General features: G+C 46.9%; 1 protein-coding gene and 1 non-coding gene across 4 annotated transcripts in view; one reads left to right on the forward strand and one right to left on the reverse strand.

Moving 5' to 3' along the window:
* Epb41l4b (erythrocyte membrane protein band 4.1 like 4B) overlaps nt 1-16,229 on the reverse strand; it is a 131,482-nt gene that overhangs the window by 52,824 nt on the left and 62,429 nt on the right. For 2 of the 3 annotated variants that reach the window (XM_027943050.3, XM_071600825.1), the window contains exons 13-15: nt 14,288-14,318; nt 10,963-10,996; nt 6,431-6,495 (exon numbers count right to left, since the gene is read on the reverse strand). In XM_027943050.3, the coding sequence (XP_027798851.2) occupies nt 6,431-6,495; nt 10,963-10,996; nt 14,288-14,318 (130 nt within the window). Of the gene's footprint in view, nt 1-2,579; nt 4,728-6,430; nt 6,496-10,962; nt 10,997-14,287; nt 14,319-16,229 lie in introns of those variants that run through there. The other variant, XM_027943054.3, reaches the window with a different exon arrangement.
* Nucleotides 3,506-3,578, forward strand: Trnaa-ugc (transfer RNA alanine (anticodon UGC)). Its single transcript has one exon. It is a non-coding gene; the product is annotated as a tRNA-Ala (tRNA).

Consider the following 16,229-nt stretch of genomic DNA (forward strand, 5'->3'; position numbering starts at 1 on the left):
TATTCAGAGCCAGACCCAGAAGGCTGGAGTCACTGCCCTGGAAGGACAGTGCCAGAAAGACAAAAGGAACTGTCCTACTATGCTCCTTCCATCTGCAGTGTTGAGGAGGACCATTTTTAGTGGAAACGAAAGACCAAGCAATGAAACAAGTAAGAGGGCTTTGAAGGTCAAGGTAATTATCGTGGCATGCTCTCAAGACTTCAGACCCTTGTGAATTACACAAATCCAACAGCACTGTCAACCCACTGCCGCATGTTCCAAGGGATCACAGAAATGAGAACGGATGATGGACCAGTTATAAATGCAAATTGCATAAAAGTAAAGTGTTAATTTAATCAGTTGTAGGATACTGAGCTTGATTTTGCTGGCAAGTTAAGGCTCCAGAAGAAATTATTATATCACGGATTCTCAGGAACAAGTGGATCATCTCAAATAAGGAGGGGTTCACCAAGAACAAATAATACCCAATCTCTGCTCCTTTGAAAACAGGACTGTTAGTGAAGGAATGCCTGCACAGATGGTTATCAGACTAGAGGGTGGTGAGGTGGGGAGGGCTGCTAGACCAGTAGGGGGCGCGTGGGGGGGGTAGACAGATTAGGCCATCACTGCTGATGGACAAGGTCCCTAGCCACTGGGGCGTGCATGGTGCGGGAAGGTGTGGACAGTTGCTAGACCACTGATGATGGTGATGTGGTGGAAGTGGACAGGGTTACCAGGTTGCTGGTGTAGAGGGGTGGCTCTCTAGTTAGTGACCAGACTTCAGCGTAGTGAACTCCTCGTTATAATCCAGTGAACTTGCTGAGGTGTCAATCCACAGGGTCACAACCATGGAATGACTGGTGATGAGGACTTAAAGCTTAGATAAGAACAGGCTTCGGAGTTGGAATTCTGACTCCCCACTTACCGGATGCGTGACATATCATATACATGTTGCTGAGCTAAACCACAGGTCTGAGTTTTCCTATTAGGGACAACAGGACACCACCCACCTCACAAAGTGGTCAGAAAAATCAAGTGAAGTGATACAGAGTACAAAGCACTGTCTCTGGCTTTAAACGCCGTGTATCACTGTGGATTGGTGTCAACCTGATGGGTTTCCAATGTCAGGTGGCTGGTCTGCCCTCTACCACGCTCAACACTGTACCAAGGCTTTGAATGAGAACACAGTTGACACATTGACTAATATTCAGACGATGAACTGGAATCCAGAAATAACATGGTGGTCCACGTCCTACTCAACATGTGATGCCACCAGGATGGACGAGGTTGTTCAGAGAGTTTCCGACTGGCTCAGAGGTGACGTATCACTGCCTGTTATCTGGTTAGACATTTCCTTCAGAATGAATGTACAAGAATCCATTCGCTGAGCAGACATTCATTGAACACCTACTATCTGTCAGGCACTGGGAACAAAAGCAGCTAAGATTCAAAGCTTGTACTTCAGGCGTGGACAAGGGTGGCAGATGAACAACAGGCTGCTCTAACGCAAAGCTGCGAGTACGAAGTTGCTGTAGCTGGGGGTGGCAGGGGGAGGTGGAGTGGAACATAGAACACAGAAATTAACCTCATTTTCAGAGGTGGGGGCTGTCAAGAGAGTCTCTGGAGTAGATGACACCTGAGCAGAGATTTAAAAGATGAGCAGCAGTTGGGGGAAAAGAGGGGAGTGATAGATCTCTAGGTAGAAGGAACAACATCTGCAAAGGCAAAGATGTAACAGCAGGGGGTGGTGTAAGCCAGGAACCGGAAGCAGCTTGGTATTGTAGGATTTTAAGAAAGATGAGAGGAAGAGGGAGGCCCGCTAGAGCAACAGGACAGACACAGAGAGTGGAGGAACTTAGAGAGCTTTGGTCTTCATCGTATGGATGATGAAGAACTCGGGCAGATGTCCAGCCTCAGAATGGCACAATCAGGTGGTGTTTCAGAAAGATCCCTCTAGAGACTGTTATCAGGAGAATGAGCTCGACAGGAAGATCAGCAATGGCACCTGTCAGCAAGGGGAATGATGCTTCTGCAAGATCAGTGCTGGGAAAGAAGAGAGAGGAAGGGCTCAAGCAAAATACTCAGGAGGCACAGCTGAGCAGACCTGTGGGCCTCCTGGACATGGGTGGCAAAAGGGAGAAGAGTTGTAGATGATGTACAGATTCTAACGATGAGAGAACTCAGATAAAAGAAAAGTTGTGAGGTTTGGGAAGATGGTGAAAGATGACATGTTTGATTTTTGACATGTGGAGTTCAAAGTATTCATGGGATTTCCAAGTTGAAATCAGTCTTAGGCACACACAGGCGTCATCTGAGCTAGGATAGTTTCAGAGTCAATAGCACTCTAAATTTAACACAGAACAAGAAGATTCCAGTAGACCACGGTGAGAAAAGCAGTAGGCAGAGGAAAGACCCTGGGAAAATACCAATATTTGATAGGATAACAGAAGGAGAGGCTGCTAAGAAGAACAAAGAGGCCAAATGCAATAGAGAAAGGTCACCTAAGCTATAAAAAGTGTGTACTTCATTGAACAATTAGGAAGTCATAGGTATGCATACTGATTAGACTTCTTGGTTGCAGACAACTGAGTCCATTCAAGTTACTTTAAGCAGAAAGATATTTATTAGAGGGTATCAGACAGCATACACAGTCTCCAGGAGGCCACAGACCCAGGTCTGTATGTCTTCCAGTCAGGAAGAACAAAGTTGCCAAGACAAACCCCCACCCTCACCATAGGATTGTCAGTAGGAAGACCCCACTGCCACCACTTCATTCTGCTCAGCACCAGTGACCAGGTTCTATGACCTTCACCAGAGTTGCCCTGAAATGCCTCGGCCACTGTGTCTGCAAGAAGAGACGAGCCACTCTTGCCAAGAGCAGTCTTGTCCTAGGATGATCTTGCTCCGTGCCACCTAACTGAATGCTCACCTTCAGAATGCCAAAAGCCAACTGTCCCATCACTGAGATCATCCACCATTGAGAATTTGGGGCAGAAGCAAGAATCGATAAAATGAAGATGGACTCAAAAAAAGGAAAAAAAAAAAAAAAAGAAAAAGGAAGAAAAATCTTTATTCTTTGGAAACACATTTGTAAAAATGTTATCAGTAAGATGAAAAGATTCAGAACACATTTATTTGGGCGCAGCACATACACTGAGGATCAAAACACCTGCTAAAATGGAATACACCTGTAAACAAATACCCCAGGGAGAGGTTATAGGTGATCCACCCACTGGGCATGGTGTGCAGCCGAGACCCTCCTCCTGAATTGACTGTGGTCACCAAAAGAGATCAGATGGTAGCATTAAAATCTCTCAAAGGATGTCAATATATGTTGAGGGGCTTAAAAATGGGAGCCAAATTACAACTGCATATTTAAAAGTGGCATAATAATCACCTGATTACACTAATGAAAAAATATCTCAGGCCTATCTATTAAAACATGCTTGACTCATGAATTGAAATGGGGAAAATAAATATTTTGGTTCAAGTGTCACCCTAAAAGACAACACATGGTTTTCTGGCTGGGGATATAGCTCAGTTGGTAGAGTGCTTGCCTTGCATGCACAAGGCCCTGGGTTCAATCCCCAGCACCACCAAAAAAAAAAAAAAAAAATGGTTTTCTGGTTGGTTCTACAGAAAGACTGGGGCCAGGCCTGCCTTCCCTGTGCTACAAAATGCTTTGGCACAACCTCTGTAAAATCTCCCATGTTTTCATGGGAGCCTCAGGTGCGTCTCAATCCGCAGGTTCCATTTCAAAGCAGTGAAGTCTAGAGTAAAACCCAACCCCCGAATCCTGACAGTGTGTATTCACAGCGATGTCTTCTGAAGATCATGCAAGAGAGCAGCACCGATGATTAAGACATTAAAAATTATTTTACACTTGAGCAGCAAATGCTATCAAAATGGATGCTATGCCATTTGTGATTAGTGCTAAGGCTGAAATTCAAAGTGGCTGAACTGCGTTAAGATCTGAAATTCAAAAAGTCTCCCTGTGTTTACAGAACATCTAATAAGTTATATACTTTGTTGCATTTCTGAGGCAACAGAAGCAGGTCGTTTAGTTTGAAGGTATGTCCTCAACCTCCAAGAAATTATATTTTCATAAATCAAAGAATTTGAGAGTCAGAAAAGATCTTGGAGATCACTTAGTCCAACTCATTTTTAGATGGGGGAATGGGGCCAAACAAGGGGAACCAGCTCAGACAAGGTCACTCAGTGGTGCAGGCTGGACGCTAGCAGTCTCTGTTCCCACCCCAGTGTAGGCTGAGCTATGTTCCCCCTCTTTTTTGATTTAATTGGTCCCATTAATTAAATAACAAAGAATATCAGGTAAGCAGTAAACGTAGACTTTAGCTCCGATTTTAAAATCAGAATATAAAAATGATTGCTGAGCCTTCAGCTCCCTTCATTTTGTCGAGAACGCCGTCAACAGTAAATCACAGCCAGCTATCGTGGCTCTCTTCAAATATTTACACAGACACTGAAAACGGCTCTCAGAACCGTTCCACAGAGACACTTGTAGGAACACATGCACGTGACACCAAGACCCTTCTCATGGGATGCAGTGACGGCACGGTGGGGCCTGGAGTGAGACGCTTCAGTCTCAGAGAGCAGTCATGAGTTTGTCCCGACACATCACACTGTGCGTCCCTCCTACGTTCCTCGGGTTCTGGGCGTGGACAGAATGGCTGTCCTCTCCGCTGGCCGGTGCTTTCCAGAGCCACCTGTCATCCTGAAAGGGTGGCCTGTTTTGTTTGCAGAGTGAACGGTTAGTGGGAGAATGGGAGAGAATTCAGAGACGAGAGTGAGACAACACAGGTACAAAGGAAACGGGCAGGGGACCAGCGGACGTGATGGCGGGCACACGGAAATGAATGGACTGGCTACTCAGTAATTTAGAAACTCCAGATGCGGATCATCTATCAACTTCCAAGTTAAGAGTTCTGTTTATGGCCCAGTCACCTCTTCTCAAAGGGTGTCACACGGTCAGGTCAGTCTGGGAAGCCAGGTGAAGTGGGAAGGTTCCTTTACCACAAGGAAGGCTTCTATCATGCTAATGTGCAGGGTGATCTGTGATCACCCATGGTGGCATTTGCCAAAAGTGCTGGACTAAAAAACTCTCTTTTCATGGGAAGGCTGATAATACACAAAATGCTGGAACCCATCCCAGAGATTCCCATGCAGGAGGTCTGGGGAGGGGCTGAGAGCAGGCATTCCCAACAGGCCCCCAGGGGATGCTAAGGCTGACCTTCAGGAGGGCCACCTGCTAGGGACTCTGTTGAATCCCTTGTAAATAGTGGAACTAAGGAAACTACTACAATAAAACAGACAATACTACGTATAAAGTTCATAAAAGCAGTATTAATAAAATAACTTTTTAAAAAAAATCAATCTTCTGTTTCTTCTGTCTGGAAAATAAACTACCATTGAAATACAGAAAGAGTAAGAATGATCACTTCACTAATCTAACTTGCTACAAAAGCTATATGAATATCAATCAAGGTGATTATAATTTTAAAAAATTGCACTGTTGTCATTACAAGATCCACTGAAGACTTTTATTTGCCTTGGTCTAAGCAAATTGATTTCCACCACTTGATTTTTCTCAAGGAGCAAGGCTTACAACTCTATTTAAGCAAACTCAATTCACAAACTTTGTTCCTGAATGGGCTTGACAAATAAACACTAATTAAGACTGATCTAAAATGCAAATCTTAGAGGCATATCTATTTTCACAAAACTGGCCTTAAAAAACACTCTGGGGCCTAACTATAAACACAGTAGAGCAGCGCCAATTCTTCAGGGGGAGGCCCAGGCAGGGCCCAGGCGGGTAGGGCAGGGGTCAGTAAGTAACAGCCATCAGGTCAAATCCCACTGTTTCTGCAAACAAGTTTTACTGGGGACACAGCCATGTCCTCTTACTTATGTTTTGTCTATGGCTGTTTTCAGGCAACAATGTCAGAGTTGAGTCAATGGGAGTGACAATGACCACAGTCAAAAATATTGACTATGCTTTACAGAAACTGTTTACTGACCCTTGGGTTTGGTGGGGTGGGGGTGGGGGGAATCCATTGCCAGAAAAGCAAACCCTGTCCCCATCCAATTAAAAAAAAAACCCACAATGACAATCCCCACGTTTTAATCACATTATAAGTAAACAAATTGTTAGAACAGGAAAATGTTACTTAGAAAATCTAAGTAACATCTTGATATAAAATCAAATCCAAAATATCTGAGGTTAGAGTGTTTAAAAAAAAATTCCCTTTTATTTCACAAAAACTTGTGGCTGGCTTCTACTGCTTTGCAAATGATTCATCCCTGCCTTGGCAATGTAACCCTCGGGAACCGCTTCTGCGGCAGACTTCCAATTCATAACTAAGTAGAGTGGGAGCTTTTCAAGAGAAAGGAGAACTTTCCAAAGCGCAGCTCAGGGAGTGTCAACACTTACCTGACATTTGGAGAGTGAGGGTGCCACCGGGGCTGGCTGGGGTGGACGTTCGGATGGTACTGAGGCTAGAAACAAAATACCACACTTGATTACCCACTGGCCTTTGGATTTCAATGGTCTCCATTCACTTTCTTTTTCATGGCAACCAGCTCAGGGGCGGAGGGGGCTGTGACAGAAAGACTGTAACTGAACCCTGGCGGAGCGGTGGACCTCTCCCAGGGTGATGGGGTTTCTCCCACTGTCAAAGGCTGGGACTGGAAGCCTGAGCCTGGTTCTCAAAGCGCCATCTACAGAGGTGGACTCCTGGGAAGTGCTGGGATGCTACTCCAGAAGCACAGTACCTCTGCTTGGAGGGGGTGGTCCTCTGGTACCCAGGACGGGCACTATTCCTCCCTGCCAAGGGGACCCGATAACAGAAAGAAGGTGAGAGCAGGAGTCAATTTCCCTCTTCAGAGAAAGTTTTTGTTGCTGCTGCAAATGATGATGATGATGTGTGTGGCGGTGACATCTGCACACACTCAAGGGCTGGACAGGGATGCGAAGTGAGACAGCAGAGCTGTGGGTGAATTTCTTTCTTCCTGGTATAAATGCTAAAAATAATTTTCTAAAATGTACTCTAAAACAAACAAAAAATCCACAGCACTTATTATCTTGATAAAACTGGACGAAGGTAGACAGGGAGGGAGGCTGGGCAAGATGGCTAAAGGGAAAGGAGGAGGGTGGGAAGTCATCCATTGCAAGAGGAAGAAAACAGACCCAAAACAGTGATCAGGGCGAACCCAGACAGGCCTGGATGGGTTGCAGGCAGCCTATCCACATCTGGCCTGTAGAGGGCAGCAGTCCTAGACACAGCCTGACAACCGGGGTTTCTCAAGGCTAAACTTGCTATGGGGCAAATTAAGCCCTCCTGACATTAAAGTCACTACAATCTTGGCACCATTAATCTTTTAATTATTTCTTCCCTTCCTCTTCCTTCTCCTGCTGCTTCGGTTAATAAGCAGCAGGCTGCTCTGTTACAGAAAATTCTCAGCAATTCCGTTCATCCAATTTTCATGGACCTGAGATGCCCTCCCAGCCTATTCTGTATTCCAGTAGCCTTTCTTTCTGCCTTCAAACATGCCTGTCAGCAAGCTGAGTCTGCAGCCCCCAAAGGACAAGCTGCAGGGAAAAAGAATCTGGAGAAAATAGCTCAGCAGCAGAGTTGGAGAGATGACCAGGGCTCTAGGATCTCCCTGCTGCCATCTCTTCATGTCTCTTCCTTTTAGGAGATTCAGACACCCATAGGGTTTGGATGATTTGCCCAAAGCCAAATTGTTCTAGGTGCTGTGGTCTCAGCCATGCCCCAAATGAGGTTCCACACCCTGGATCTTCAACAAAAAAGAACAACTAACCCACAATTGGATCCCCTACTCTCTTCTCTGCCTTCAAACACACCAAATCAGATTCATCAGAAAGAGGTGGGACCCTGATCCACAGACCTGGAAAAAAAGGAGATTCCAGAACCTTCCTCAGTCTCCTCTGGTAATCTGTTTTATGTTAAGCCAGATGGTCCTCTCAACTGAGAAAGTCATGTCCCCCTGGGGACAACGGAAATGCATGGATGTGTTTCTGCTTGTCATGACGACACAGGAAGAGGCAGCTAAACATCCTGCAACTTCAGGGACAGTCCCAAACAAGGAAGAGCTGTCCCTCCTCAAATGCCAATAGTGTCCTCCCGGAGAACACAGCCATCCCTCCTTTGCAGTTGGCTGACCTTGCTGTACTGGGAATCAGATAAATGCTGTCACGCCATCCTCCCGAGAACTCCGTGAAGCATTCTGAGGCCACCAAGCCAGTCCTCCTCAGGATGTTCTCTTCCCGGGCAATTTACTCCCAAACCTTGATAGAGCAACACGGGCCCTCTAAGTCTGGCACGGGACCAGTGGTTGCCAATGATGTGGAGAGAACAATGTCTAGATAAGTTTCTGCAGATCTGATGCCAACCCAAAACCTCCAAGCAGAGAAGGCACAGGGAGGACCCACGCCCGCAGGGGAGTGCCAAGCTAGGCTGCTTTACTTTGTTAATTTTTATTCTTTTCCTCTCCTTCAAACACTGATCACCATCGGTAACCTCTCCCTGCCCCTACAACAGTTGCTCACACCTGACAATCCCACAAGAAAAACAGCCTGAGAATGAGACTCAAGAATCCCAGGAAGGCAGGGAGAGAAGGAAACCAGAATATTTCTACTACCAAGCCCCATTTCCATGTTGCTCCCTGAAACTCAGAAGTCACGTCCAGGTTCTGCACACTGGGAATGTGGTGTCGAGGATGCAAGTCAATCACCAAGTTCTTGGGAGACATAACTTGGAAACCTAGTGAAGATGATGTCCATTGAGGTCTCACCCTCACGTAAGGGACTGTTCTCTATGGTAATGAAGGACCCGGAAAAGGGATGATGAGTATAAGACTCCAACATGAAATTGTTTGTAGAACAGTAGCATCACTTGTGCTATTGACAACCAGACTAAGATTAGGGAACAGCAACCCGGGAGGACAGTGTCCCTGGGGACACTCACACCCACCAGGAGTGAGAGACTTGACCTTCTGTGGTTTGATGTGGTTTTCCCCCAGGGGTTCATGTGCTGTCCTGGTCCTCGGTGTGTTGCTGTATGAGGCCGTGGGGGCATTTAAGAGGTGGAGCTTAGTGGGGGGTGATCAGGTGCAGGGGTCGAGGGGAGGGCATGCTGTCCTTGAAGGAGATTAGGGTAAATATCCTGGGATCCTGGTTAGTTTCCACTGAGAGTAAGTTGTTATTTAAAAAAAAAAAAAAAAAGCAAGCACCACCCGCCTTGCGCCTTGCCTGGCTCCCTGTCTCCAGGATGATCTCTTCTACCACACACACTCTTGCCATTGTGGTACCATCTGCCCTAAGGTCCTCACTGGAACCCAGGAGAAGCCAGTGCCATGCTCTTGAACCTCAAGAACTATGAGCTAAATGTACTTTTTTTTTTTTAAATTTATGAAGTACTCAGCATCAGGTATTTTGTTAGAGCAACAGAAAAAAAAAATGACTAAAATAAGGCCTCCAACTAAAAGTCACCAGAGAGGGATACTGCTTTTGAGCAGAAACCAATGAGCACCTGAGAAGCAAGGTACATACCACATCGTCCACCCAGGGTCCCCTGCCTGGATGCTCATTAGAACCTCCTCAGGAACTCTGAAACTCTGCCCATGCCTGGTTCCTACCCCTAGAGTTTCAGCTCAATCTTTCCGGGGTGAGGCCCGAGCACTGGTTATTTTTTAAACGCTGGCCAGACTGCTTTAATGTGCAGGAGAATGAGAATCGCTAGAGCTGGTGGCTTCCAGCTGAGGAGATCAGGAAGAAGGGGCTCCTGAGCTGCTCTTCAAAACATATGTTTAGTGAACAGGTAGGAGGTAAAGGATTCCAGGCAGACGAGCATGGGCAGAGGAAGAGTGGAAAGGAATTGGGGGTGACAGTTACGCAACTCCCTGTGAGCAGAACTTTTGGGGTACGATGAGAAGGGGTGAGAAATAAAATGCAGAGAAGTCAGAATCAGGTCACAGAAGGCTACGAATGGCCAGAGAGGGCTTAGGAGGAGGCTGCGCTGTGGACCACATCTTTCAGGCTACCAAGGCTTTCCTGGCGTAGGTGGACAGGCAGGCGGGCAGGCAGCATGGGCCCTGGCTGGCTGTCCTGCAGAAGAGCAGAACATCAACTGTGGAAACACACCTGTGCTCCTGTGGGTGAGAGACCAGCACCGTGCTTTACAAAGCAGGTTCTAGAAACCATTGCTCCACAGATGTTAATGGGTTTACCATTAAAAAAAAAAAAAAGTCAGTGGAGGCTAGTTTTTTTTTTTTTTTTTTAATGGTGGGGGGACCAATTCACAGATGATTTGGTGAAATACTGAGTTATAAAAAAATATAAGGGGCTGGGGTCGTGGCTTAGCAGTAGAATGCTTGCCTAGCACGTGTGGGGCACTGGGTTTGATCCTCAGCACCACATAAAAATAAATAAATAAAATAAAGGTATTGGGTCCAACTACAACTTTAAAAAGATCTTAAAAATAAAATAAAATGTGCCTTTCTTGTAGGATTTTTCATATTTTTACATCCCAATGGGCACTTAAGATCCCAGAAGGCAAATGAAGGAAGCAACATTTACCAAACATTTGACCAAAGCATCCTCTTCTGGAGGAACGTCTCAAGGGACTCGTGTTCCCCAGGCCTAGGACATGCTTCAACAAAAGGCTGTCTTATTTGAATGTCACTACGAGGTTGCATTTGACCACCCAGAAACTTAAGCTCATGTCCCTGAGGCTTGCCAGCTGCCAAGGTTAAGAAAAACAGGCAGTTCAGATGGCCAGGAGGAAGCGGGGCCAGGAAAGAAGGTTTATCTTACTGTTTTCTCAAAAAAAAAAAAAAAAGGCAGAAAAAAAACTTAACATATTATTTCTTCAAAATCTAATGATATACATAATGATGATAATTATAGCAAATTTAGAAAGATCTTTAAAAGTAGGATCTCACCTGGTAATTATGGACTTCAGGATTTGTTTTAGAGCTAAAAAGAAAAAGGAAAAGAAACATTGTAACTTTACAGGTTGTAAAGTGGCATTACTAGGGACCTATTTAATCATAAGCCCCTCCTATGTACTCCCTGCTCTGTTAGGAATGTTCACACACTATTTCTTCTTGGTTATTGGATGCTTAAATGAACATATAATCAGGCAAACCACAGACAGCAACCTTTATCCATCACTTTAGGTAACATTCCAAAATTACCTAAGTATTACAGACTGGTAATATTCCAAACGCAGCTGTGATAGCGCATTTTGGTAGCAGAAAGGAAGTCCTTTCAGTTTTGCAAACCAAGTAACTTCAGTTCCCCTTGCAGGCTGCCCTGACCGTCCTGGGTGGTCCCAGGAAGTTACAGTGATGTACAGAGCTGCCGCCCCCTGGAGGCACAGTGGCCAGCCACTTATGGACATCTACCACCACTGGTAGATGGCATTCTGGTGGCAGCCACATGTGGGTCCCTTGCTCTTAGCTAAGCTGCTGCTGATCTGGGCACCGCTGTGGGATGCTCATTCCATACAGGCGCTTCTGGGAACTTTGCATCTGTTATTATTTAACCCACCCAGTAGGGCTGTGAGGCCAACTATGTTTCCTTCCACCTCATTTCACAGATAAAGGAACAGTTGCCTAACAGAGAATTAGGAAACCTGCTCAGGGTCACCTGGCTAGTCAGCGGCAGAACCAGGGCTGGACTGAACATCTGCTCAATCCCAGAGTCTGTCTTCTCTCCACTAAACCAACCTGGCTCTCAGAGGCAGAAGGAAAAATTTAGAGCTCATGCATCTTATTTTGATGTCATTTTGAATAGAATTACCCTGAGAGCCTCCCCCTAAATACACACACACACACACACACACACACACGTATGTGCACACATGCACACAGAAAAGGTTGGTGTCAAATGCAATGTATTTAAAAATGCAAGCTCATAGTCTGCCAGAAACGCAGAAACATGGCACAATCCTTGGATAATCACTGTTGCTAGGGCGGTGTGCTTGAAATCAAGTTTATTGCTTCTCCAACAATGACAGGGAAGGTGTCCTGGCTATGAGTCTTGCCTGGGGTCTAACTGGCTCTGTGTTCCAGTTTTCAGAGAGGACTAGTACACTGAGCTGGGCTCTGGGCCAGATCGCTGCGGGCTGGGCTTCATCAGGCAGGTTAAGTGGTCTGCGAGGGGCTATTTTTCTGGTAGCACCTCTGCAGCCCAGAACATAATTTCATACGTAGCTCCCATAGCAATCCCACTCACCCCGGGATCTCACAGGCTGCGAAGAGCAATTGAACAGCTGTGAACAGCGGTTATTAGCTCATTTGTTCCTAAAGGGTATATTTACTGTTTTTTTTTTTTTCTTGGAGGTTTTTTTTTTTTTTTTTGGTAGTTTGTTTTCATTCCCAATATATAATCTCCACTAGACGCTAAGAGGAAAATGTCATTTTATTAGGGAAATACAAACAAACAATCACCTCCTAAGAGAGCCAAGGAAAGAACGGCTGCAACTCACAGGCCCTGAGAATCAAGAGTGAGACACCAGACTGGCTAAGAAGGGTGCAAGTGTTTTCCAGCTTACTTCCTGCCAGAACAACCGTAGGCACAGGCATACCTGCAGACACTCGCTAACCCGTGCAAGATGCTCCCTCTACCACAGGGAGCCAGGGGCAATGCAGACGAGTTCAATAGGACCCTCGAGCCCTTCATTAGATACTGAGAACAAAATCCAGAGGCAAGAGGCTGCATGCGTGAGCCCCGGCAGAACACACTGCAAGCATGGCTTGGAGCAGAGCACAGCTCTCAGCTGTGTGATCCGAGGGGTTGGTTCTGTCCTCGAAAACCCAGGGATCCTTGATGGTGCCTTGAAGCTACGTAAGGGGAGGAGGCAGATGAGCAGCAGGGCCTGCCCCGTTTCTCCCACTCAGCTTGCTCCAGAGCAGCTGTTTTTGTCTGTTCTGTTCACTGGGCTTCTACATTATGCTTTTTCTGGAGTGTGTATGAGGGTGGGGTCCAGAGTCTAAAAGAGTTGGGAAAATGCTGATCTAGCCCAACCTCCTCGATTGCAAATGAGAAAAAGGAGGACCAGAAAGGGGACACCAAGGTCCCAGAGCATGAAGTGTGCTGGGAGAGAGGGCTCCTGAGACCTTGACAGGGCTCTGGCCACTAACCAGGGCAGCAGCAACCTGCCCCATCACATGCCACATCTGCTCACTGTCCTAGCTGAGAGTTCACTGCAAGTCAAGCCAGGCCCATCTCAAAGGCCACTCTCCCCAGCAGCCTTGAGTCCCGCGGCTGGCAGGCTAACTAAAACGGGCTACCCACCTGTGGCTGGAGCCAGAGCAAGAGTTCAGCAACCTGAAACTGTGGTTCTCTCCCCATGATACCTGTCCCACCAGCAAATCCAAACTCACACAGGAAATAAAGTTGTTTCATAGGAGGAGAAAGACATATGTGCCCGGTAGGTCAGTAGCTCTCACCTGAACTGCACACTAGACTCACCTGGGGAGCACTGAAAAACAGGTAGGTTACCTGGCCCAGGGCCTGGCCCAGCCAAGGGTTCCCTTCCAAGCTCACCAGATAATTCCAATACACAGAAAGATCCGAAACACCTGTGTTGGGAAGGGGCTTCAAGCTGGCTGAATTCAGCCTATAGGCTGAATCTGGAGCAGTGCTTGTGAATAACGTTTTATTAGAATGCAGCCATGTCTGGTCACATGGTCATAGCTGCCCCCATGCAGAGCCAGATGGTTGTAACGAGACAGCACACAGTTGGCAGAGTAGAAACCACTTTCTATCTGCCCTTTACAGAAAGTTGTGCTGGAAATTTTCAGTCTTATGCTAATTTATTTTTCCCTGCAGGAATGGCACTGAATGGGTTAATGTCTCCTACCACGTATGACTCTCACACCTGAAGGTCACTGAGCAGACCCGACACCTGCTTGGGAGCACGGCCTTCCCTTCCCCATCGCTGGCTGCCACACCACAGCACGGTGTGCCCCACACATGCCTGTCCCCTTTTTTGTCCACTGTTATAAAAAAAACAAAGCACAACGCCTCTCAAACCAAGCACCTGTGTTTTCCAGAAAAACAAACTGTCTTGGAACATTCCAACATGTACTTATTGAAAACCAGGAGAATGGGACAGCCAGGCAGCAGAAAAAGGAAAAAAAAAAATATTAACAGGTGACTCACTGTGATTTAATTGTTGTTTTAAGGGGAAAGTCAGTATCGCAAATAAACACAATACACAGGGAGCAGAGCTGTGCTCGAGGTGGGGAGCTCACTTACCAGAGCTGAGCAGCGATCACCGGGTTGCTTGCTGGAAAGGAAAAACTAAGTTATGACATCTTAGAGAGCTTTACAATTTCACCAGGCACAGACAGGCACTGCCTGCAAGACAGACTTCTCTAGTCACAGGCCGGTCCCCAGCCCAGTCCAAGTCACAGGCACTGTGGCTCTTTCTCCTTCCCAGAGAGTTTGAGCCACCCCTCTCTTCAATGCACTCTGCCCTTTCCTTCCGTGCCTGCAGCAGCCCTTCCCTGAGCAGGTTCCCAGGGCTGGGCAAGCTGCATTGTGGACACCAAACAGCCCAGGAGCTCATGGTTTTGAGACAGAGACAAGAAGCACAGAGAAGTAAAATCAGCACAAGGAGATAAAGGAGGAAATTCCAGAGGTATCCACACTTGGGGAAACCAGGGCAGACTTTTCTGACTGGGGTGGGGTCAGAGTCCACATGATATGGACACAGGGCCTGAGTTGGAGCTTATTCATCTACACTCTACTTTTTCTTCCAATTTTGCTTTAAGAAGGATGCGGCTCTGGCTAGGGGGAAAAAAAAGTCTGTAAAATAAAGGGGGAGAAAAAGAGCTGGAGACCAGGAAGGAGCGTGGGAGGTGATCACAGGACCAGGATTCTGGAAGAGCTCCAGGCCATCTGGTGGGGTCAAGATAGCCACACCAGGGCTCAAGGCTTGTTCCTTTTGTGCACACACAAAGGGACAGGGACCTCACTACTGTCTCAAATAAGTAATTTTTATCTTTGGAAAATCCTGCTGCTTTGGACAACTGTGACCCAATGAATCAAACATGCAGACGTGATCCTGCCTGTGCAGGTAGCAGCAGCCCTTGGAGCTGCGAATTCTCCCTCCCTACCTCAGACACTCCGCAGTTGCTACAATCAATCTGTGTTAACTCATAACCCTTCTCTGGACATGCTCCCATCCTCTGGCCTTTCTAGAAAGCGATGCCATGTTCTCTGGGTGGTGGGCATTTTTGTTCCACTAAAACAGCTGAGAATGACTGAGAGTTTGTGGCTGCCATGATTACTGTGATGTTGGTTCATACAGGAAGGCGATGGAAGGAAGGTGGAGTAATGAAAGTTAAAGATTCCAGAAGGGGCAAGTAGAGAAGCTGGGTTCCCTGGAGGCCCACTAAGTCCTGAGCTGTGGAAGAGAAGCTCACAGAATGGCCACAACGAGTAAAGGGTAGAGAGAAGGGGTGGGGCTGAGAGTGCCGAGGCCCTGCTGCTTTAAAAGAGCCACCGCTGAGCACTAACTTGGGTGTCCCCGATGGAGGAGCAATCAGTGGGGAGGAAGGAGCTATTAGATAGGCGGTGAAGCCTGGCTCAAACAGAATAAGCTGGCTTGCTCGTTCATTGACTGAGCACCTCCTGGTTCTTGGCCTCATGCAGGTGTGAGCCACAGCAGTAAGGGATAGACAAGGTTCAGGTGGGGGGGTCTAGGGAGGGGAAGGGGCAGCATCCCAGGACCTGGCTACATTCAAGAATAGGGTGGGCCTTGACTGACTGTAGGCACCTGAGCCAAGTCTCTCCAAGTTCTGCATCTACTCCATGCAGTTAAATTTTGGTTAATAAGAACCTGGTATCCCCACCAGACATGACAAGATGGTGGCGAGAAGGGACACAGCACCTTCTATAAACAAGACAGGTGACCTGTCATACTGCTGAGGTCCCAGGTCTAAAAGAAGCAGAGAGGCACACAAGAAGAATGATGGACTTGGGGGAGAGCAAGTGGGCATGTGCAAGGGGGTGGCTAAAGGCTGCAGGACAGCAGAAGCCCTGACCCCACCCAGAGAACGGCCCGGGACCTCTTTGAAAGGTTTCAGGATGACAGAGCAGAACTGCAGCAAGTTCCTCTCAGGCTGCTGGAGCCAGCTCCTCAGGGCTTGACCCACTGAGCTGTGCTGTAAAATGCCGAGACAGAATAAAATTG

This window comes from Marmota flaviventris, chromosome 13, assembly GCF_047511675.1.
Source record: "Marmota flaviventris isolate mMarFla1 chromosome 13, mMarFla1.hap1, whole genome shotgun sequence".
Taxonomy (NCBI): Eukaryota; Metazoa; Chordata; class Mammalia; order Rodentia; family Sciuridae; genus Marmota; species Marmota flaviventris.